Source organism: Mixophyes fleayi, chromosome 1 (assembly GCF_038048845.1).
Source record: "Mixophyes fleayi isolate aMixFle1 chromosome 1, aMixFle1.hap1, whole genome shotgun sequence".
In the NCBI taxonomy this organism is placed as follows: Eukaryota; Metazoa; Chordata; class Amphibia; order Anura; family Limnodynastidae; genus Mixophyes; species Mixophyes fleayi.
Window position 1 is genome coordinate 265,919,391 of NC_134402.1, and position 26,496 is coordinate 265,945,886.

The 26,496-nt window shown below is 38.0% G+C and overlaps 1 protein-coding gene across 3 annotated transcripts in view; it reads left to right on the forward strand.

The window, feature by feature from the left end:
* Positions 1-26,496, forward strand: part of SLC24A2 (solute carrier family 24 member 2) — a 155,552-nt gene that overhangs the window by 108,355 nt on the left and 20,701 nt on the right. For 2 of the 3 annotated variants that reach the window (XM_075210628.1, XM_075210636.1), the window contains 2 exons: positions 4,766-4,816; positions 24,730-24,828. In XM_075210628.1, coding sequence (XP_075066729.1) covers positions 4,766-4,816; positions 24,730-24,828 — 150 coding nt within the window. The remainder of the gene's footprint in view (positions 1-4,765; positions 4,817-24,729; positions 24,829-26,496) is intronic. The other variant, XM_075210645.1, reaches the window with a different exon arrangement.

A 26,496-nucleotide genomic window follows, 5' to 3' on the forward strand; every position in this document is an offset into this window, starting at 1 on the left:
GGAAACCAGAGCGTTCTTATAGAAGCTCATTCACACTTTTTAAGAAACTCAGGTTTTTGCCAGGGCAAGCCCCAGCGACCCGGGTTGTGAATGGGTCCAGGTCTGATTCCTGGGTTGAATGACTTGAGAATTAGACCTGGAGAGAAAGAGGCAAATACTAGGACCCCACCGCCTGTATTCCATTATACATGGCGTGGGGTGCGGGTATTGCCACTTTAAAAGCGGAAATACCTGTCATTTACCATGGACAGTGTGTCCATAGTAAATGACGTCACTTGTTACTGTAGCTGTTCAGGGCATTCGGATCTGACAGTGGATGGTGATTTAAAGCTTCAGTTAAACTTCATGCCTCACATATGGTAAGTAGTGATTTTATTACTGTAGGGCTTATACCCATCGTTATTTTCCTGTTGTTGAAAACGATGTCATGGTTTACAATGCCGTGGTAATGACTACCACCGCACTATTGAACCTTATAAGATACAAAATGTCAAAAATTCAGTGCTGTCAAACATGGCATGTGGCATTTGAGCACAACTGAAATGTGGATATTTTCTATGTAATACAGTTATATTTTCATTGACTATTTAAGACTAGAGTGTTGTAGGATTTCTTCATATTTTAGTGCAGAGATAATGGTATAGTGGAGAAGCAGTCCATAGTAGCAGTAGGTTTTAACTGCATCAAAACACAGTCGTTTAAAAATAAGCTTTAACTGAACAAAGAGCACAATCACCACATCCACCCTTATTTGAAAAAACTTACAAATAATCCCCTAAAAAGATAAATAAAGACATGCCAGTGTCCAGCTAAGATGCTTCTGTAACCAATGCACTGTGATATCCTAGTTCTTCATGTTCTGTACTTGATACGAAAAGTATACTGAAAGTTTCAGTTATTATTTATATATTTTGGCATAACACATACTTTATATTATTTTATTGCATAAATGTGAAGTAATAGTCGTTAAACTTTCTTTAAACTTAGATACATTCATTGGGTGTCAAATGACTACATACAACCTCAAATAACTGTATATTTCCTGACAATGCCAACAATAGCATTCCTGGAAATTTAGCTAAACCTCAATATCTCTATGGATAATCCGAGAAAAGTAATTGTTTTTTGTAACCTAGAGAGCAAGTTAAAGGATAGGTTAAAAGGTTAAAAGAATGCAGGAGGAAATTACTTTCCTGTAAATGTTGCTTTCATAACCTGTGATTAGAATAAGTTGCATTTTTGAGCCATAGATTTTTTACTATTCATCCGGTATCATGAGATTCTCCAGTCACAGCTTTGAAAAGCAATGATTTTATTCACTGTAGTTATGGTAATACAGGACTTTACTACATGTTAAATGGAAATAGTGTATGAAATAATGAACTATTGTATGATGCTGTGTGAGAGAATACGGATGTTTTAAATTTAAATACCAAGCTTTTTTGATGTTGAGAAAGGTCTTGTATATTTTAAATATGCAATATGTTATATGGAACATTTGTAATACCATATGTTATAATATGTTTGGCACTTTACTCTGCGTAGAGATATCTCCAATGTGTTATAATATCAAGACAAAGGTTTTCACACTACTATATAACTATCATCAAATACAATAGACCTGAAAAAATTAATCATCAACTTAGTACCACATAAGTATGATAAAAAAATATTTCGTGCACTATGTATACTGTAGGTAATAACTTTGTAACTACAATGAGTTAAAGTAGGAATCCAGGCAAGTAGCATGCATTGTTCTAAAACTTTTATTTCACATGTGCTATATATCCAGGGGCTAGCTGGGCCAGTGAGCTGGGGGTCCCCTATTGGGCTACCTTGGGCTGGGTCACTGGGCTATCTACATTTTTATTACTTTAAAATGTTCCTAATAGGCTGTTGAGCCAAGTCGCGTCCCTCTGGGCTAAAATTTGACAACCAGCGCCTGTATACTGTGTATCTTTATAAAGATACAAGCTACCATCTTTTCAATCCAAACATACTTCAGTCTAATAGTTAGCTAAAACAAACAAATAGTGTAAAGAGTTAGATATATGCTGACATAGATGGCCAGAAACAAAAACTATGGTAAATATGGAAGCATTTCTTACATTTCTCTGTCCATGCCTCACAGCATTCAATAAAATTGCATATATTAAAAGGGAAACTAAAATTAATGCTGAAAAAATTGTAACTGAACAATGTGAAAGCTTAAAGTACTCTGTTCCTTTATAAATGTATCTGGAAATTAAATTACCAATAGCCAACACTTCTGCTCTCCGTGAGCTGGCTACCACTCTCCTACAGTGGTCTATTATTCCCACAGGAAATATGACAGTCACAGAATTCTGTATGGTAACAAATATTTCATGACATTCTGGCAATAACAGTCTCTCCCAGGTCGGCAGAAAGGTGCTGTAGATAACAGAAGAAAAAGAAGATAGCACTCACCTGAAAAAATACAGTATCCTGAGGTTTGGGTTTGGGTGAACTGTGGCATAAAATCTTCAGATCTTTCCGCAATAGCAAAGTCCAAGGCATTTCTGCTATTATTAAATGCAATAGAGTAACCATCAGTTGTCCTCTGTGATATTTTTGTTTTCTCTATGGATAATTCCTATAGAAGCACTGGACTTTTGGTTCCATATGCTGCAGGTTCTCTGTTTTTTGGTCAACATTCAACTCTTCAAAGGATGAGCCAAATAAAACAGGCTTTCGATAATGTTATTACTTCTACAGCACTTGCAAAGGAAAGTAGCTCCTCAAGCTGTCCCATGTGCATTTATACTGAGTTCTTCCCATTGTGTTTCTTGAAGAAAATCTTATCATGAGGATAGACCATCCATTCTGTCCATCATAACAAATCATTTTTTAGAATTATTTTATTATTGCAATTGACTGTTGGATGACCCAAGAGAAGCATCTAACATGGTGTAGCAGGAGGTTGGACGTTTATCACGGTACCCACCGTCTTACAATAAACCAGCTCTGATGAGCTTTTGAAGTACAGTAGTCTGTGAGCTGGGTTGCCTGATAAGCTGTATTATTGGATACATGTCTGGGAAGTAGAGTAGACCACAGAGCATAATCAGACCACCACTGCTTCACATTAGAAGGAAAAGAGAGAGGCAGACGCCACAGTAAGACCCACAATATAACATAAATAAACATGACTACAAAACACTTATTCTGGGGGCATAGGCAATCTGCTAATTCATATAAATGATCAAAAGGGCAAATAATTTTGGGGAAGCAACAAAAATAAATGATTGAATTGTGCTTCTACATGATACTCGCTGTGACCATATTGGTAACTAAAACTAGCACACTTACAGATTTTACTCTATAAACTACATTTCACTAATTTTTTCATTTTTCAAAAAAATATATACAGTCATACATTTTCACTTGGGTAAAAGATAAAATAACATAAAACATACAAGCTCAATCACACCAGAGTGTAGAAGGTGTAATGGTATAGAAGGTTTAATATAATCTTTTAGTGTTAAGTCTTACTTTTTGAAATAGGAAAACAAAACATTTATTTCCACAAGTCTTTACAATTTCCCAGACATCTGTAAATATGCCTACATTGTGTATACTGAAAATGTGTATAAATTGTGTGTGCTGCATGTAACCAGACCGTATAGTGTATGACTTACATTCGTATAAGATTGGTACAATATTTGTACTCACCAAGCCTTTATACACAATATACTGCTGTCACAGTATTCTATGGTGAACGCTATATCTTTGTTTTAAGTTTGTGCTTTACAGAATTGTATTTGCATTTATGTATTTTAAAGCAAATTGGGGTAATTTCTATTGTTTTAGAAATCACACACTACTGTACTACATATTCAAGGGCTTCTGTTGAAAATGTTTGGGTAATGAATAACATGTTATTTCATAAGTAATTGCTTTAATGTGTTCAATTTCAAGAGGACTTCTTATCGCCATATCAGATAACACTGGTGTATGTATATCAAATAGTCTATTACCACTGGTGGGTGGGTGGATCGATGTGTGTATTAGTATCAATAGCAGGATATATGACTTTGTCTAGGTGCCTATATATTAAAAAACAATAATAAGATGTTGTAATTACCCATTCCCTCCATGGCCCTTAAACACATTTGTTGGAGTCATCGTTGTTTTAATCTAAATTAGCTGTTGAATCTCTCTCTATCCTCCAATTTACATATAATGACTGTAGCAAATGGGATATAGGAGAAAGATTAAAATGTACAGTAGTAACACAATGTAAGCTTTTCAGTAACAAATGGCTACTGAGATACACAATATAAATAGTTCATGATGTATTATTAAATCAGAAAATTGTCATTTATGGCGACAGGTCTATAGTAATCACAATTATTTAGTTAAACGGGAACTCCATGCTATTTTTGTACTTTATATCCCCTATCCCTATTGATAAAATGATGAATTGCAAAAAAATGTTATTAATTAACTGCTGGAGCAATAGCTATGTACAGTATTAAAGGTGCTTCTTTATTGAAAGAAGGTTACTGCATTCAGATCATTCTTATTTCAATGTAGAATCTAGTTTTTATCATAATAGAGAGGGGGAAAATAACAAAGTTTGCAAGTCAACCTGTTATCAGTTGGGGATATACATTAACAAGTGTCCATATACTTTAACAATGGCATTTGGCATTTAACAATGGATATTTGTAGTGCTTGTATACATTTTTCAGTACTCTTATTTCTGGAGCCTTACTCTTCTGTTTTTACTGTGATGTTATAGAAATTGGCGCATATGGAAAACTAAAATATTATGACACTATGACTGAAGAAGGTAAGAATTTTGGAAAATACGCTAGCATTTTGTCGTTGTTTGTATGGACTTATTTGTACTTTTTTATTTATGTGATTATACTTCATCCATGCATGGTTCACCAAGGCTGCCAATTTTTTTGTTGTTGTTTGCCCTTCAGTTGTGTATATTGTGTTGTTCAGATATATTGACCATCATGGTGACTGAACCAAGGGATGATAGATCTGCATTTAACAAGTTCAACTAAAAATGCATTTGCTTTATGTGATTTTTCTAAAGAAGTGTCCCTTTAAATAATTTCAGAAAAGGCCCAAGCTTAGCAAGTGGAGATTACTTTTCAAATATTGCTTTTCAAGTATTGCATATTTATGGTTACATTTAATTTATTACCATATGGTAACAGAAAGCGGATTACCAATTACAGTAAAAAGGGTTTTTTATATTCTTTTATATTATAACGTAATGGATCTGTGTGCATTTCTATGCCATTTTCATTTCTGCTCTTGATGAGAGTGTAACTATTGCAGGGTACTGTGCATTTATCAATGGCTGCGAACACACTCTAGGATAATCTAACATGAAAGATAAGATCACCATTATCTCAAGTACATTGCTCATCAAATAAAGTATATTTCTACAGAAATAATTGTAAAAGTTGAACTACACAAGACAGAGAAATGTAAAAATCTTGATAGCTTAAAAAAGCTTATATATGTTTTATAAATATATATATATATATATATATATATATATATATATATGTATATATATATATATGTATATACATATTATCTTCTATATGTATATATAGTTATAGATGTGCATTCAGTTGTACAATAGATCAATTTTAAGTGCTATAAAGAATTCAATAGAATTATAGCTAAAATTTTAAATGTGTTTGGGACATAACATGTCACAAGCCCAGCATTTCATAGTCTAGTGCTGGTAGTGGCTTTTTGGGTGCATCGTACGTTGTGCATCCCTCTATTGTTTCTGCTACCGGTCTAGGCAATCACTGCTAGTGCTGGTACCACTTTTGGGAGGGGACCACAATTTTTTACATTTTCTGTAAATATATATATATATATATATATATATATGTAACTTTACTTGGCCTAAGTAAGATGTGCCCGAGTCTGCATAAAGGACTTACAATTATGCACTTGTTGTAACATGCGCAGTACAAAGATGTGTATTTTGTTAAAATAAAGCACTTGTGTCCACTCTACATGAGCCTCAGTATGCGGAAGTCTTTGTCTTGAGCTCTGGCCACACCTAATTTTCCTTAAGAACAGCAGAACACCAGGTAGTAGTGTGGCAAGTAAAGGACGTTTTCTTGCTGAGAGCCTAACTAGGCTGATTTAATTAGGCTGCAGCTTTGAGACCATTGTTTAAAGGTGAAGCTTTTAGCCAGCAATCTCTCTCACTCACAACCTGATTGTTCAGCAGTCATAGGGTGAAGAGCTTACGTATAACCTGCAGATACAGATAATTTTATGAAAATAATAATTATGAAATAAGTGTTTAAAATGTAGAAAATGCTAACATTATAAAAAAACATTTTCCATTTACAAAATGTAGTAACACAACTAGCAAACAGTCAAAATCACAGCAAGAGGCTGGTTCACAATCCAGTTATCTGGACTCCAGCCCATCCTCTAGCAGGGAGGTCTTTTGAAGAAGGGAGAGAAGAGGGAATAAACTTAATGATTAAAAAGGACCATAATAATTGCTTTGGACAGTGTGTTGATAGACAAATTAAGAGTCTTTTACAAAGGTGCAGCTGTTCAATGCATGTTTGGATGAAAGGGACTTCATGGTTAAAAATTACCCTGTTGCTTCCCTTTAAGTAAAAATGGCACCTCTTATAGCCGTCACCTCTAAATTGCGAATACACAAAAGATGGCAACTGGTAAGCTCGTCATTTGCACTGCGATTAGTGCTTTTAAGGTGGCAATGGGTGGACCCGCCGCCTCTATAATGTATTCTGGTGCCGGTCCACCCATTGCCACTTTAAAAGCGCTAATTTGGACCTTGTCAAAGTTGGTCGGATCCTTACGCTTACCCACGTTTCATGCATCCAAAACATCTGCTTCATGAACTGACTGATCACTTGCGGCCTAATATATCCCATCCCTTGACAGGTGCCATTGTAAGAAGATAATCAATGTTATTCACACTTAACTTATCAGTGGTTTTTATATTGTGGTTGACAGGATAGATAGATAGATAGATAGATAGATAGATAGATAGATAGATAGATAGATAGATAAACAATATAATAAACACATTATTAAAACTTTAAACAACTAATTCAATAGGTCTAAAATTGTGTATGAAAAATATGTGACAGCAATTACATAAATAATAAAAGTAAACATGCAGTAAAATGTCTCAGAAGGCTGCTAAAGTAGTATTAGTTCCAAGAGATAGATTTAGGAACCTGGAATTGATTGTTCATATTACACAATTAATTGCCTTGTAATTTGCAGTGAAGTAAATGGAAAAAATGTCAAAATGTCTTGTTGAAGATAAATAAGGAACAAAAACCCATCTCACTTAAGAAAATGCTTGTGAAATTACATAATAAATAGAACATTTTATTAAAAGTAGTTGAGAAATATATTATGATAGTCCCAAAGAGGAAATTAGGCACTTAATACCGCCTCTCTTTTGAGATGAAAACATATGTTTAAAAATTTTAATAATAATTGTAGAACTCTTTAAAGAGACAGGTAGGACTCAATAAATAAATAGCTGTGGAATTAAACATGACACATCAAAGAGATGTTTCTATACTGCCAATCAATTTATGAATAATAAAGGCAAAGCAAACTAACTTTTAGATATAAATCAGTCACTGGTGGAGGGAGGCAATAGATTTGACTTTCCCAGTATTTAGCAATATAGATTTCAAGATTATAGTAGTTCTCTTCTGATAAACCTGCAGGTTCTGACATGTTTCTCCACAAAGTTTTAATAGAGTGCTGGGTAAGCTCAATTATCTGTATTAGATGGTTGTCTAAGCCTGTATTAAATAGTAAGAGTAATGAGGCTTATCATGTTGAGATATGATGACCGACCAAAATTAATTCCAAGTTGGGAATTAAACCTTTACAATTTGAGCACTTTCATTGTAGCAAAAAACACCATGTTTAGGATAACAACTAACAATATGGCAATGGTAGGCTGATCATGGATGGGTTGGCAACTAACAAAATGTCTATATAATAACCGGTTATCAAGTAGAATGCTATGTGAGATGTAAAATATGTCTTTAAACGATGAAAGCAAAGATGAACAATGGTAAGGATTTTTATATAATATATATATATATATATATATATATATATATATATATATATATATATATATATATCTTAGGGGAACAGGAACCATCTTCTGTGGTAGACGGTAGTATACAGCAAAGATATCACACAAATCCAGGGTTTTAGTACAACTGCCCATAGTCACTTTTATTAAGCAGAAAGTATTTTAAAGTTATGATGGAGGATGGATGATGGGCAGAGATTTCAACAGCCCAAGTCCAGTTGCATTGAGGCCTGTCACAACTTAGAATATTCTGCTTACTGGTTTTGGCACTACTCACCAAAGAGGCGCGGAGTCTAACGTGTCCCAGGTCTTCACCAGGAACCCCCGCAAGAGAGTATGGTCTTAGCTGCAGGAGACACGCAGGTCGCGGTCCTCAGAGGGAGCAACCAGTGAAGCGATAGGATGGAGCGGTGTCAGGCAGGCTGGGTCGGAACCGAGAAATCAGGATATGCCACAGGGAGAATCCAATATCATAGTCAGGGATAGCCGGGTCAGAACCAAAGGTCAGGATATGCCACGGGGAGAATCCAATAACGTAGTCAGGGATAGCCGGGTCCAGGGTCAGAAGCGCAGGAGAGAATAGTCAGCAAGCCGGGTCCAGTACACAGGGAGAACAGAGGAAGAATGGTCAGGAACAATCCGGGTAATTCACAGAGGAACAAGAACTGCACAGGAACGCTGGAGCTAGGGTGAACCTAATACTCTGGCACTCTCCTGGTGCCAGAGTGAACTTTAAATACCTACACTAATCAGCGGCGGTGGTGACGCTGAACACCACCGCCGGAACTACTGGGAAGCGTAACGCGTGACCGCTGACCCGGAAGTGTGCTCGGTTGCCTAGCATCCGTCCCTGTGCAGCGGACACAGCACTGAGACGGCGCCTGACAGGGCCATTGCAACAACCTGGTGGAAGTTGGAGTTATGGTAGGAATATCCAATGAGGTGATTTGGGGCAAGACATCAGGAATTATTTTCTTGGAAAAGATGTCTGTAAAAAGGCGAGCCCCAGGCAGAGGAAAAACATCCACCCCTACAAGCCAATGACTACCGGGTGTCAGAAACCTCTCCAAGGGTCTCCGAGGGTGAGTAGCCAAGACCTTCCTGAGGGGGGGTTAGTCCTGTGGGAGGAGAATAAATTTACTGCAAGAAGCCCAGTTACTAGATCCAGATCTAAAAGGGATGTGGGCACTAGCAGATATGTCATATAAGACTGGGGTGGTAGATGAATATGCTTGGTTGGATGGGTTACTGTATACGATGTCCAGCCCAAATCATAAATATGAACTGATCTACGTTCATAGCTCAGGCCCATGAGGAAGGGGTACCAATCACAAAGGAAAAAGGAGAACACAAGCCAGGCTCGTGCAGCAGTTCATGTGTTTAGGTTTAATGAGGAATGTAGACCGCTACATAGCCAACTGTGTAGCGTATAAGAATATGTTAGGACATGTTGCAACAGTGACAGTCAGACACAGGAGGGGAGAAGGCAGCATAGAAAGCAGGACATTGATGACTGCGTGATGTTACTCTCAGTAGTCCCTGTAGGAGATAGTGTGCAGCAGAATTCATGCAAGAAGCCAGTCCATAAGAGGAAGCACACTGGAGAAATGAGAAACCCCATGTCAAAAAGGGGCTGGTGGAGGTGGAGGCATAGCCAGACAGGACTTCAGACAAACAGGGAACGGCAGTCAGTAGGGCTCTCAGGCAGTACGGCTCAGAGCAGCTACTGGAGTAGGAGACCGAGACTTCCCGCAGAGGCTCTAGGAGTTGACCAGTGCTGGTGGCTACAACAATACAAACAAGGTGCAACAAGTGAACGCTGGAGATTGCGCACAGCCCAGCAGGAAATTAGTTCACCTAGCGGGAGACCGCATAAAACCTGCAGTAGTGGCTGCAGAAGAGACTGGGGAGTTTAAAAAGTGGGGGAGAAAAGTGAGGAAACAGGGTGCTACTGGACTGAGAACTTTTTCTTCATCGCCCGTTGCTCACAGTATAATGTACTTTTTAATCCTTGGCAGAGGCTAAGTATATACAACAGAGCATCGGTGTATTATGTGTATTATTATTTCATGTTATTGGGTACATTTTGCCCTTGCTATTACCTGCAATATTGTATGTATTAGAAATATAAAGAATATTGCCATACTGTGTGAAAATAACAGGACAGCAAAAATAATTTTGCTTGTGTTAGATAATGTAATTACCATTCATCTCAAATGTCCATTGTTATGAGGTGCAGCTTACATTTGGATTGGAATCAGAACAATGTCTGAGGTAACTAGCTGACAGCCCAAGATAATTAGCTAGGTCAACAGGTAATCTGAGAGGTAATTAGGTTTGAACTTCTAGATTATATGCAATGTGCCTCCACAGTAATATACTGGCATTGGAAAATAGCATTGGGAAATGTATTACTATGTATCAATGTAAATGTTATTGTATCAAAATATATCACAGACTCAGATTCTGTATTGTTGCAGATACCATGTGTCAAATGTCTTGTTGTTTCATGCAAGCGTGTAGTGTCATTCCTTAATGTTATATTGTAACCCTTTGTTTAGTGTATTCGAGCAAATCGCTAATTGAGTCAAGTCATTCCATTGTATAATCAAGGTAACATAGACTGTATGTCTAACAGCTAAAGTGTCCACTGAGAGACACCTGCTGTAAGGGGGAGGATTGAGACATTTGACCCTACTCCCTGTGTATACAGTGTAGAATATAGGGAGAGAAGAATTCCAAGAGAGCTATTCTAGCTTGGACGATCCTGGTATACAAGACATCAGTGAAAAGGAATCAGGGCCAGGCATCTATGGTGCCGCTGGAGGAAACAGTACCAGGACAGGGTCTGTGTGAGCCAGTAACCCAGGCTGGGCAACACTGTAACAATTTTACTAATCGGTAGTGGTAATATTGCGGGAGGATAAGACTTTGAAAGAGACTGAGATTATTATTTTGGAGTGCTGACTGCAAGAGGCTGCTGGAGGATACATGCTACCATTTACCCTGTATCTTGTGTATGTCTTGTGGTGTTGTGCTGTCGTAATAGAGCCTTATTTTAGATATATTCTGGTCTACTCGAGTGAGTTGAATCCCACAGAGGGTAACTGCCATCCCATTTAAGGGTGTTATCACACAAAAGCAAGATCCTGGGTACTGATTTTAGTCAGAGGATTTGGGGTAGGAGGATTGAGAATAGATTTAAATGTGTTAAAAAGGCATTCGGGGTTAGAAGCCTGAGCATAGATGAGATATTAGATGTATGCTTGTTTAGTAGTGTCCTGAGCTCTTCAATAACAGTGGTAGATAGCAGTGTATGCACTGAAATCATTAGCGGTACAAGATTTATGCTAGTGACGTTCAGCTTTAGGAGAAAGGTTTTGTGTATTTCATGTTACTTTAGTGTGCCACGGTTGACAACGAAGTCTACACGGATATGAAGAGTCGCTGAAGCCGCTTGATCAAGGACAGTTGCTAGAGTATGGTGAAAATGAGGAACTGCCATATCAGGGGAGGAGAAAGTAGAAATTGGGGAGAGAAGGTGTTGGAGAGAGGTGGAAAACTGTTTAAAATCAATAGTTAATATCCCTGCAAATATGAGGAGGCTTGGAAGAGTTTGACAGCAGGAAGGTTAAAGAACTGGGAGTGAGGGAGTAACTAATAAGGTGATGATCCCAGAGGAGGAAGGAGTGTTAAGGAAATTAGAAACTGAACATAGTGTAGAGAAAACAAGATCAAGACAGTGGCCATCCTGATGAGCAGGGTCGGATTAACCATAGGGCTAACTGGGCTACAGCCCAGGGGCCTATGGCGTCCAGGGGGCCCTTGAAAGTGCTCAGCAGCAGTATTGATCGGTCGGGGGCGTGGGCGCCCCCAGCCCGATCAGTGCTGCTGAGCACTTTCCCTGCAGTACTGCTCCGGCGCGCTGTAGTCTCCTTACTGAGGAGATCTCGTGAGTCTCACTCTCACGAGATCTCCTCAGTAAAGAGAGTACAGCGTGCCGGAGAAGGAGGTAAGTGCCGGAAGGGGGGGGGGGGGGCGGGCAGCTCCGATCACGGGGGGGGGGCCCTCACTGGGGAATGGAGGCCCTCTTAGCCCAGGGGCCTCCATTCCCTTAATCCGGCCCTGCTGATGAGTAGTTGATTCAATCCACCGGGGGGGTCAAGTGAGGAGGTTAGTGAGAGCAGTTTTGAAGCAGCATTGAAATAGAATAGAATAAGTTATACAGTAATCCAAGTAAAATGATGAAAACACAAGGGGAAGTTTCAAATGGGCTATGACTGACCAAACACAACCAGAGAAACTTAGTGAAATAGTTGATTCTGTTAAAAAGATTGCAAATATAACATGAAATCCAGTCCGAAGTATGAGATTAGTTACAAGGCAATGAGATTTCCCATGATTCTTGTAGTTACAACAAATCAGAAATGTGGGAACAGTGCTGGCTAGAAGATGCAGGGAAATACTGAGAAGCAAGAGGTTGGTTATTTTTTTTTACCTGAGCTAATAATAAGACCTGAAGCACAAATTATGGATTACTCCACTGCAGGAGGACAGGGGAGAGTAGTTCACTATGAGTGATCTTGTCCTACAGCATTCAGCTGAACTGAAACAGCTTGTCTTTGCTCATAAAAGCAAATATTTTACTATTTTAAAAGGGAATTTATCTTAAAAATAGTTGAAAATGACAGTATTTGTTTTAATAGAGTATATGTTACTGTTTTTAAGTTTATTTTATTACAATTTATGGAGTAAAAATAAGTAAACGCATAATTCCAGAAATAAGTATATTTCTATAGTAATTCTGTGGCAGCTGTAATGTTGCCTTTTAACATACAAACAAGTGGCTTGCCTAAGGGACAATGTGAAATGTTTCTTTACCTTATTTTAACACCATAGGCAAGAAAAAACAGAAAGATCTTCACATTTAATAGCTTAGTGGAATCTCATTTCAAGAGAATTATTCCAGTTTATAAGTCATCACCAGTCTGAAACATCTGTGCAGATCCGAGGTTCACAGCTTTTCAATTCTGGCAATATTCCACTCACAGTGTTACCCTTCAGTGTGACCTTCATACAGTATCTGAATTAGACTAAATTGAGAAAGCAGAAGGGAAAGGACAGATGTCAGTCTGTGACGCTTTGGAGGAGGGCATCAATGAATTTCATTGCAGGTCTTTAAATTAATCACTGTAGAAAGACAGCACCTGTTTAAGCAGTAAGCAGGGATAATAACCAAAATCTGCATTGTGAACATAAATGTATTTATCATGAGCACCGATATCATGATGACAACTCGTGAACATACTTGTGAATTATCAAGTCATTATTGCTTGTCAATTTACACTTTTCTATGCCTGAAAATTATTTAAACACAACACCCTGATGGGTCCTGTCACAAATGCAACTCTCTATAAGAATGTCACATAATAGAATATTGCAATTTTGTTTGCTTGTGCTTGTATGCGACAACCGATGAACATTTAAAGGGATTGGTGTTGTGCTACATTTATTTGTTTATAAGTCGTTTGCAACAGAAACATAGTTAAATATAATAGTAAACCCGAAAAAGGTTGCATGCAGCAAACTTCATGGAGCTTCATGTAATTTCATTGTGCAAAAAATATTGGTAGTATAGTTCTTTACTTGAGCTTCAACACTCACTTCTACAGACAACAACTGTGCTTTGTTTGTTTTTTAAAATGTAGCAGAATATAGTTTTTTCCTTTAAACTTTATTTCCATTATTAATATTGATTTTGACCTTTTCTTATGATCTAGTTTGTCACAAGCCAAGAATATGGCATGAATCCAAGATCACAGTAGTGTCACATTTTATCTGGCTGATTGTAAGTCATTACTGTGTCTGAGTAGTATTCTGATTGCCTCTCCACTCCCATTGTACTGAATCATGATGAAGCAATCAGGTTCGGTCATAATCAGCTGGATTGTTCTATTTGCATACTCAGCTTAGGGAATGAGCACGAGAGATCAGCACAGCTTTATAATCTCAGCAAGTACATCAGAGCTACAAAAGAAATCCATTTCATGCTTTGTTTAAGAACACCACAATTTAAATTTAGCATTGATTTGTACTTCACTTAGTTAACCAATTATCAAAGAAGAGGATGGAAACACTTTTATTTAATGATTGGTAAATGTATGAAATAATGGGATCATGTACTAGCAAATTGCAAATGTGTATGAACTCATAACAACTAATCACCAATTAGTTTTCAACGATCTAGTATATGTTAGAAAATAAATGCAAATATATTGCTATAGGTTATTGCACATTTGCAGTATTTCATAGCCACCAGACTCATCACTGGAACAATAAACACCTGTAGACTGCAAATTAAACAACAGATTATATTTCATGCTTTTGTAAGGAGTATCAGTTTGCTGGAGTCTCCCTGCATCCTGTTATGAGCTTCCCTTGTGATTGATTGGATGGAAAAACAGGGATAAACATAAAGAAGGATGGATAAACATAAAGAAGAGACTGAGATAAAAACAATGGTCAACACATGCTGAATGGATCGGGCCAGTTTCAGTAAAGCACGCAAAACTAACGCAAATTTGCACTTCCGTATTCAACTAGGAGCAGATCTGGAGATACGTCTCTTGTTGAATATGGGTTTAGGTATAAGAATGGCACATGTACTTTCTAAGGTCAGCTTCGGCAGTTTTGCACATCCGTATTCAACTAGGAGCAGATCTGGAGACACGTCTCTTGTTGAATATGGGTCTAGGTATAAGAATGGCACATGTACTTTCTAAGGTCAGCTTTGGCAGTTGGTGGATCGGAATTGGTTCAAATTGAGGAGGGAGAGCAGAGAGCATCCATAAATAATAAGACCCTCTGGTTAGTAGTTGAAGTTAGAGTAAGTTATCTTTAAGGTCCACGTCACCCAATAACTATTAATGGTTCAAGTAAACTAAAGTCATACCATCCTTCTTTCATTACGCATTAATATCCTGGACTGCACAAAAATAGACATTATCCTCAACATTTAAACAAGAAAAGATTACCCACAAACCTCAGTGGCAGAGTGTGAGTCACCCCTGCCTGCAGAGCCAAAAGAAGTTTGGAAGCAGTCAAAATGGCATTCCCTTTTAATATGCCCGGCAGCATTAAAATGCCCTGTAATATAATACTCAGTAGTAGCAGTATATCCAGCAATTGTCCAGTGAAATTAAATTAATGGTTGATTAATTACTGCATTGCAATAACATAGCCAGCAGGATATAACGCAACATCCACTTCTAACTCTGCTCTCCAGCTACTTAGCCCTCCTCCTCAAAGGTCCTCCACCCCACATCCACTTTCGCTCCCTCCTCCCCCCTGGGGGTCTCCCTGTCTTCCACGCCCCCCTTCTTGGGCCCCGTCATTTTCGGATCCTCCCTCCCCCTTCCCCGCCCTCTCTAGCTGTGCATTGAGCGTACTGAGTTGCTGTGTTTACTGTACTGTGCTGTCTCCCATTGTATTGTGATTTTGTTTGTCTCTGTACGGCGCTGCGGATGCCTTGTAGCGCCTTATAAATAAATATTAATAATAATAATAATAACATCCGAAATATTCAAATGAATACAAATGTGCTTTACCAAGCAAGCGGTCCCTGATAGTATTGATGTGTCCATTATCAACTTGGCAAAAAGTGCCCAGTACAATAAACAACAAGAGTTGCTCAGTACAAATAACAGCATATTTTTCCCAATACCATGCCCAAATAGTAGGTAAAGTGCCCAATTCTACACCCATCAAGATGTGCACAGTATGATTTCTAGCAAGATGTACCCAGTGCAGTGTCCAGCAATATGTATCTAGTGCTATGACCAACATTGTCTGTCCAAAGTCATGTCAAGTATAGTGTGCACAATGCAATGCACAAGAGTTTCCAGTGCCATACCACACAGGAGGTTGCCAGAGACACACGGAAGAGGGGCCAGGTGGAATGCTGGAGAGGTGCTAGAAACAATGTCCAGTAAGAGGTGTCCAATGACATGCTCAGTAAAACGCTTACTTGTATTCATCACCAGCTAGGTACCAGTACCAATGCTCCCTCTGTTACTTGCTTATTAATTCTCACTGCACAATTTGGGGTCACTCCTGATTTAGCAGGATCCCACAAAGTGTTTTGACTCTGTATAATGTCCAGATTTTATAGCACATCAGAGGTAATCACTACACAGCCATTACTTACAAAGTAAGAAGCCATTTGGATAATCATGGACTCCCAATCTTTTTGCAAATATGTCAAAAGCAAAGCAAGTAGTTCACAAGGAAATGCAGTTGCAAAACTATGGAGGTGTAAATGAATGGACACTGTTTGACATCTATGCCAAGGCTGCCAGTACACTTTGTTATGCCTCTAGTGACAGATGAAGTTTAATGATAAATATAAAATAAAATGTGTATCTTTAACATAAATCGCTTTTGTTACCTGTAAGAAGACATTGTTTTGTTCATTGTTAATTTGAGTTTCAAGTTACCATTAACAATATGCTGATTTCTCATATAATTACCATTGCAATCACAATCACATAACCTATCTTGGTCAAGATTTTCTCTACAACTACCACACTATAATTATATCCTTCTGTTAGCCTCCAAATTAGTGGAGTGGTTTGTGTGCAACCGCTTATTCCACTTTCTCTCATCTCACTACTTTCTCAGCTCTCTGCAATTGTGCACCCACCCCAACATTCCACTGAGACTGCTCTCACATAAGTGATCAATGATCTACTTACAGCAAACTGTAAGGGTCACTTCTCCATACTCATCCTCCTGGACATCTCTGAAGCTTTCAACAAAGTTGATTATTCTCTTCCCCTGCACACCATAAGCTCCATTGGTGTTGATGAGACAGTTCTTTCCTGGTTTACTTCCTTCATATCCTACCATTCTGTCTGTGTCTCTACCTTTCACACATTCTCCCCTATCATTACCACTATCTGTTGGGGTCCTACAAGGTTTTGATCTCAGCCCTCTGCTTCTCAATGTACACCTCTTTTCTTGGTAAACTAATTCACTCATTCAGCCTCTAGTACGACCTCTACATTGACTATACCAAAGTCTACCTCTAGCTCCCTTACCTCTCTTTTTCTCTGCTATCCTGTGTGACTAGCTGTTCTTTTGCTATTTACAGATGGATGGCCAAACACTACCTAAAGCTCAACATGCCCAAAATAGAGGTTATCATCTCTCTCTTCTGACAGTTACATCTCCCATCAAATCTCCACCACAATTTACTCAAGCTCGCTGCCGTGGTATTACTCTTCATTCTGGTCTCTGCCTTATTCCTCACATCCAGTCACTCTTGCTGTCCTGTTGCCTTCACCTTTGAAATTGCTAGAATATGCAGTTTTCTTACCCAAGATGCAACCAAAGCCTTTATCAATTCTTTCATCATCTCCCGCCTTGACTTGCAGCGTTCTCCTGAGTCTCATTCCCCTCATCAATTTGTCCTCACTTCAATAAGTCCTAAATGCCATGGTAAGACTGATCTTCCTCTATGGTCACTCTACATCTGTCCACCACTCTGAAAACCCTTATACCCTACAACTCAATCTCAAATTACTCATCCCCACCTACAAAGTCTGCAACACCACCCTTTATGGATCCCAAATCTCATCTCAAAATAAGCTTCTTAATGCTCTCTCAGATCTGTCTGTGATTTGTGCCTTGCATCCTCCTATAACTATCTCTCACTCCTGCCTACAAGACATCTCCCATGCTGGAACATATCTATGGAATTCCCTAACTCACCAGATCAATGTTTTTCCCAAGCAATTCATTCTTTAATGCTCTTTGAACATTCTCCTGTTTATTAGAGTCTAGTCTATTCCACCTATACTAGTCACCTTTGCTCCTCATCTCTCTGTTCTGGCCTTTTCGCACAGGTTTGTAAGCTCTCTCACAAGCATGGCTCTCGCTATCCTTTGTTTCACACCTGCAATTATCTTGTCTACCTTGTACAACCCTGTTTTATGCATGCTCTATTTCCTCAATGTCCAGCTCTGTGGAGCACTGTGCTTCTTTGCACCTCAATAATAATAAGAAGAAGAAAAAGAAGAAGAAGAATACAATGGCGTGAGCAGAGAGGCACTCACTCATAGATAAGATAACTCTGGAGAAGTACACACCAGTGCTTCCATGTAAAAGACCTGAAAGCACTGGCTTATGGTGTTACTTAACTACCAACTTCAAGGTGTTACCTACCTACAATACCTTACCCAGATCCCCAATGGGGCTTTAAATTAGAAGATATCCAGCAAGTTTTCTGAACCCATCTTTTACAGGTACAAGTCTGTGGCATAATGAGTGTCAAACTGTTTATCAATACTGAATTTAAGTGTGTCATTAAGTTATATGAATTTTTTTCCTTTTTTGTATTTAATCCTTTTTACGTGCATTAAATTATGTAAGTAAGTGAAATGGCAAAGATAGCCAAAAAGAAACATGCTTATAATGATTCTGAAATGAAACACAGCAAAATTGAATCCACTTAATTTACATATATACATTGAAAACAAATCTGTGAGGTCAATACCTCCAATGACTGCCCAGATGACTATGACAGCACTAAACAAACCTTTTTCTTGTCTAAACAAAACTAGATTTAGCGTATGATTAGTTATCAATTTAACTGTATTATGACAGTGTGCATCGAACAAGCAGCAATCATCATAGAAACAGTAATGTTGGATGTACACTTACAGATTTCAGATTAGAGAGATTCCTTAACCCACTTTTCTGGATTAGAGTGTAATTTAGATCAAAATTGTCAAAATGCCAGGTTTCAGATGTATAGTAAGTCTGCAAATGTAAAACCAGATGTGGATATGCACTGACTAGACACCTTTATGAATAAAGCATATCTCCAGTGTCACATGACATTTGTTATGTATTCTCCATTGTGCTAAGTGATGTATTCAGAAAACAGAAGTGAAGTGAAAAAGACAAGTTATCAATCAAGATAAAGATTAAATAGCGCTGTTATTTTTTTTATTTATGCTCGTCATCTTTTCATTTGTTCCTTTATGCACTCTGTCCACTGGCCCAGGGAGCCAGAAAATCACGCCCAGGTCATGTTCATAAATAATTTGTGCAGAATGATTTATATCTACATCATTTATCTTGAAATGCCAATAACAATATTATTTGTTACTATAATCTTTTTGGTAGATGTCATTATTCTATTGAGCATAATAATGTATGTATAAATAACCACATACAATGTATTGAGCTGTTTAAGTAACATGATTAGAGGAAGGCTTGGGCTGGGAACAGACCACATTACAGCCCTTCACATATGTGCACTTTATTAAATGGTGCCGATGAGTAGGAAAGGCAAGTTGAGGCAACATACTCATAATGAGACAAACATCTTGCAGGACAATTATAGATGTAACTGTTAACTTTGTTTACAATGTAATATACTGTACTCATGCTTATTGTCATATAAAATATTCCACTTAGGTAGAACTAAAATTGTTATTTTCAAATATTCTCAAATTTTATTATGGTCCTAGAATTTATACATGGCTTTCTCTGCTCCCACAGACTGAAATCTGCAAATTATTCCAGATGGCATAGACAATGATGCTTCTACTACCTTGTGTATAATCAAATATATGTACTCCAATGATAATATAGTGAATCTTATTGACTTACAAAATTAAGGGGTATAGTTACTAAACTGTGGGTTTGAAAAAGTGGATATGTTGCCTATAGCAACCAGTCATATTCTAGCTGTCATTTTGTAGAATTTACTATATAAATGATAACTAGAATTTGATTGGTTGCTATAGGCAACATCTCCACTTCTTCAAATCTGCAATTTAGTAAATATACCCCTAAATGTCCAATAGTCTAAAATTGCCTAATAAATCACGAATATGTGTAAAGTACTACTGAAGTAAAAAATAATAACAATAGAACTTATTATTAAAAACATTTTGTGCCTGATACATATGTGGATGTAAGTGTACTATATCTTGTATGAAATAGGTCTGCGCATGCTCAGAAATGGGCCTGACACTAATTAACACAATTGCATAAAATTCATGTCAAAACACCAATGACACTTACGACCACCTACGACTTGAAGGGTGAAATAGGGATGAGAAGGGGCAAACGGACGAAGGGAATGTACAGTAAGAATGTGCTAAGGGCGTGCTGGCGTAGATGCATCCGATTCAAGTACTGGGTTTCTCGACTGATAGTGATGACTGTTACGGCATAGTCTTTGTTTGGAAAAGTACTATACACATATGCATGCCACTTGTTATCACAGAACAAGTGTATGCAAGTAAGATAGAACATAAAAACACATTGTATGTACTTTTTTATTTATTATTTTTATTAAGAACATCTTGATTTATTTATTTAATATAAAAAATAATTATTTTTTAAAACCAACCATATTTGTATTACTTATTATACTGTTTAGAGTTGGTCATTTATTTTATAATATATATTTTTTTTGTATACGTTCTGATGTGACCTTATAATGCACATATGCTTGTGTGTATGCTGCAGTCTGTTCTGTCTGTCTATGTAAGGCAAGTACCTTTTAAGCAGAGGATACTTACACCAGGATTCAAATTTAAATGCATCTTGAGATCCGCTTGGATTTAAATAAGATCAGAAATATACTCAAGTTCCGTGCTCTTATTTAAACCAATTTGAATAAGGACCTATATGTCCATATTATTACAGTTTCTTCCAAATTCACTTGATGAATGAGATGATGAGAATCAAAAATATTCTTCAGCAAATGTTCCTAATCAATAATTTCTGTAAGTAACATAACATTTTAAAAAGGTGTATCCATTACTAAATTATTAATTGTATCAGTATGTGAACACTGTAATCACTCCGTTGTCCAAATCTACACCACATGTGATCAACATGCTCATACACTTGTGAAAGTGAAACACACCAAACAATTAACTGCACTTAAATAACAATCAGAAAATCATTTAGTAGAATATATAGTGATCCTGATTTTCATCATAGTAAATTCTGCCTTCAACAGAAAAAGAAATGAACTAATAGTGTAAAACCATCAATAAACATGTGGTAATCTAATTCAGATTGCAATCACATAGAAATTTCTATGTCAGCCTTTTAAGAATTTCCTTTTCCACAGTTATTGTCTCTTACTGTAGTTGTTGTATCCACATAAATTGCAATTTATCATCTCAAATGGATTTTCTGAATCAAAATTTAAAGCAAGATTGAAGGGTCCATTTATGGCATTGCAATCTGACATAAACCCAGAGAACATGGCCATCGCACAATTTAGGTCTACCGCAATCCCCAATGAACTGCTGTGTTAGCAATTTACTAAGCAGCGAAAAAGCAATGCTGCACACTAATGCCATCTCAGGATGGTGTTGGCTTACTTTGGTCTATTTGGTCCACTGAAGCCGAAATGGTTTCACATGATTTCCCACCTGGTCAAATCCTATGTGCATGCTGAAACTTTAGAATTTGACAAAAGCGCTAGGAAGTATTGAAGTGAGCAGAGACAGAGTATAGATCAAAACCTTTTTCAATATTTTGAATGTGATTTTATTATTGCATGTTATAAAACCTTTCATGGGATACATTTGTCCTATGGTAAATGATATAGACTCTGTGGTTTTCATGTTCTAATTTTTAAATGTTCTGCGTGCTATGCAGATACCACATCTAGAGGTGCCAACAGATTTCCCTGTAGATGGTTTAAAAATTGTACTTTTCAATCATTTATTTTTTAATTTTTACATTTGTTGTCCTTTTATATATAAATCTCAGGTTTTCTGTGATGAAATTAGTCAGAAACAAAAGTTTAGTAAAGGACAATATTTTCTGGTTACCCTCTCTATTTCTTTATATTGTTGATAATGTTGTGTTATACAATTCCTATATCCATTTGCATTAATTCCTTGGAATTTGGCCAGAGCAATTGATGTCTGTCCATCAAATCTGCCCCTTGTACTGCCCTTTCTATCATCTCTTTCTTATATGATTTTTTTTTCTTTTGAATAGTTATTTCTACAATATCCTTCTTATATCCTTTTATAAAAAAAATAGTTGTACCCTAAATATTTCAGTTTCAGAATTGAAATAAGCCAATTTAGCCAATTTTGATGGTGATTGCTAACATAAGGTTTTTACATATTAGAGTCTGTTGGTTTTCATAGATAAGATAATAAGTCTTCCCTACTATAATATATATCATTAAATCAATACAAATGACAAAAAATACTTCTGTTTTTCTGATGTTAATTGTAAATTTTATATTTAAATCATTTTAAATTACAATATTGATTCAGGGTTTCATCACTGCCTCTCCAAATAAACAGAACATCTACAGGCATGGTTAAAGGTTTTGAGAATGACACAAGTATTGTTTTTACACATTAAAAATATCATTTACAGCTTATTTCAAAAGTAAAATGCTATTTGTGTCCCTGAGAGTACTCTTTTTGTTTAGTTACTATGTAATGTCCTTATGTATTTGAGACCAGTGAAAGGTCAGAATTCGAAGCTTTTAGTACAGGATATATATATTTATGCTTCCTATGCTGCCTGTCTACCACTAAACTTCCATCTTTTTCCTAACATTGAAAACAAAATATTCCAGACGCCACTTCTATTTCCTTGTGTGTCACCAAATATATGTTCTGAAATGATAATACAATGAAACTAATTGCCTTACAACATAACATGTCCAATAGTCTAAAAAATAAACAGAGAACTTATATTTGCCTAATGAATCACCAAATATGTGTAATTAAGTGACACTGAGGCAAAAAATATATCAATAGAACATGTTATTAAACATTATGTCCTCAGGTTTCTGCAATTTCTTCCAAATTCACTTTATGACAGAATGACAGACAAGATAAATTATTTTTTGATAAAAATGATTTAAATGTATATAAAGAAAAATAAAACATCATTAATTTTGATTTGCTGACAAGTTTTACCTGCAAAAGAGAGTCACAGTGATAGGCACCAGATTGGCTCCTAGTTTTGTGAATTTGTTTATGAGAAATTGGGAGGATTCTGCCATCTTGGACAGACTTATATATTGGGTGAACTTGGTGTCATGGTTTCGATATATACAGTCATGGCCAAAAGTTTTAAGAATGACACAAATATTATTTTTCACAAAGTATGCTGCCTCAGTTTTTATGATGGCAATTTGCTTATTCTCCAGAATGTCATGAAGAGTGATCAGATGAATTGCAATTAATTTCAAAGTGCCTCTTTGCCATTAAAATAAACTTTATCCCCAAAAAAACATTTCCACTGCATTTCAACCCTGCCACAAAAGGGCCAGCTGACATCAGGTTAGTGATTCTCTCGTTAACACAGGTGATAGTGTTGACGAGGACAACGCTGGAGATCACTCTGTCATGCTGATTGAGTTAGAATAACAGACTGGAAGCTTTAAAAGGAGGGTGGTGCTTGAAATCATTGCTCTTCCTCTGTTAACCATGGTTACCTGTAAGGAAATATGTGCAGTCATCATTGCTTTGCACGAAAAGGGCTTCACAGGCAAGGATATTGCTGCTAGTAAGATTGCACCTAAATTAACTATTTATCGGATCATCAAGAACTTCAAGGAGAGAGGTTCAATAGTTGTGAAGAAGGCTTCAGGGCCTTCTTCACAAGCACCAGGGCTGTCTCCTAAAGTTGATTCAGCTGTGTGATCGGGGCACCGCCAGTGCAGTGGTTGCTCAGGAATGGCAGTAGGCAAGTGTGAGTGCATCTGCATGCACAGTGAGGTGAAGACTTTTGGAGGATGGCCTGGTATCAAGAAGGCCAGCAAAGAAGCCACTTCTCTCCAGGAAAAACATTAGGGACAGACTGATATTCTGCAAAAGGTACAGGGATTGGACTGCTGAGGACTGGGGTAAAGTCATTTACCCCATTCCTCAAACTCCAAGCACTGATTAGCAAGAATGGGTGGCCATCAGTCAGTATGTGGCCCAGAAGTTGATTGACAGCATGCCAGGGCGAGTTGCAGAGGTCTTCAAAAAGAAGGGTCAACACTGCATAAACTTAATGTAATTGTCAATTTAAAGCCTTTGACACTTATGAAATGCTTGTAATTTTACTCCAGTATACCACAGCAACATCTGACAAATAGGTCTAAAAACACTGAAGCAGAAACTTGTGTCATTCTCAAAACTTTGCCCATTACTGTATGTGTGCATATTGCACAAAGGTGCTAAGTCACTTATGTTTTTGATCTGTGTGAATATAGTAGAATTTATTAGACTTTTGGTGTTTACAACATGAGAAACTGGATTCACTGTGCTGATTTTTTTTTGCATATATTCCATTCCTAAATCATACCATACTTTGCCACCTTTTATTTCTCCTGACTGTTTTATATCCTCTTGAGCAGGTGTAACACAAGTATCTACTGTTGTTGTAATATTGTATTTGAGCATGGTAGCTATGTTTTCATATTATTGATTCCAAAAGACGTAACCTTTTACTTTCCAGCTGCCTATAGAACTTGCTTATTATTTAAAACGTCTAAAATTATCCAATATAATGCAGATATATTTCTACTCAATATTTTAAAGGGAGGTTCAGAGAGAAGGCATCGATTCTCCATAAAATGGCAAAAAAGAAGTGCCAGGTAGAGGACAGTGAGAGACTAAACGGCGCTGCCAGCTATGTAGGTGAGTATGTATTATTCATTGTAATAAATATAATGAGGCTTATTGCAATTAATACACAGGAAACCATAGAATAAACAAAGTAGCAACATTTATGATCTAGGTGAGTGAAGATTACACATTACTATTAAACTTTATTTAAATAGCATCAATATATTACTCAGCGCTTTACAGAGAATGTTTACTCATTTTCACAGTGGAGCTTACAGTCTAAATCCTCTACCACACCAACACTATAATTAACCTACCAGTATAATTTTTGCACTGTGGTAGAAAACAGATCACCTAGAGGCAGTGTCGGACTGGGGCATGAAGGGCCCAGCGGGGGACTGCAACGCTAGGGGCCCACCAGAGGGGGTGTGACCAGCCATCATAGAGGCGGGACCAGACACTAGAGGGGGAGTGGTCAGCCCACGAAGGACAGCTAGCACCATAGTGTAGTATATAAAGAATGCAGTGTGTGTATAAAGAGTACACAGTCTTGACCTGTCCCTTAGATTAGACAGTCACCAAAAATGGGATTGTCCCACTAGACCAGGCTTGGCTAACCTGTGGCACTCCAGGTGTTGTGAAACAACAAGCCCCAGCATGCTTTGCCAATATATAGAAGCTTATGCCTGGAAGGGTATGATGGGACTTGTAGCTTCACAACACCTGGAGTGCCACAGGTTAGCCAAGTCTGCACTAGACTCAGAACATTTGACAGACTGTCCTACCTGTTCTTGTCACTTTTACCATCTGTGGCTGCTGGTTTCTTTAGTTGGGGCTTGTCTGGATCCTGGAATGTTGGGGGCCCTATTTGGACAAAATAATGGGTACATTTAGAAAATTACAACCAGCCCAGCGTTAAATCAATAGGACCCACAATTAATACTTAGCCACCATCTAGCACACACACGTTACATTGTCACAAGCCCGCTGTGCCATCACACACACTAAAGTGCCCCTTAATCACCATGCTGTGCCTCCTTATGATCACACTATGCCCCCCATACTGCTTTTGCTACCCCCTTCTCATGGCCCCCTTTCATCACCCTGTGCCATGTTGCTTTGGCCCCCCTTCACACTGTGCCATGCTGACCTGGCCCCCCTTCACAGTCTGCCATGCTGACCTGGCCCCCCCTGCACAGTCTACCATACTGACCTGGCCCCCACTGCACAGTCTACCATGCTGACCTGGCCCCCCCCTGCACAGTCTACCATGCTGACCTGGCCCCCGCTGCACAGTCTACCATGCTGAACTGGCCCCCCTTGCACAATTTACCATGCTGACCTGGCCCCCCCTGCACAGTCTACCATGCTGATCTGGCCCCCCCCTGCACACTCTGCCATGCTCTTTTCTGTTTAAAAAAAAAATAACAGGCTGGCTAGCTTGGGAGTGCACTCACTTACCTGTGAGTAACTGTGAAAAGCTCCGGTATCCTGCTCCTCTGGGCGGCCGCGGCTTGTAATACCATGAAGACAGCAGGAACTTCTCCTCCCTTGCCAGGGCTGCCAAGAGGAATTCAGGGCCCGGGTACAACAAATTCATGGGGCCCCCCTCATAGTCGAGTAAGCCCTAAAAAAAATTGCAACGCCTGACGGCGTGTCAATGCGCCGTTGGGGTGTGGCTAGCCTAACGGCGGTGCAAAAATTTTCGGGGATGTGGTCATACATTTGGGGGCGTGGAAA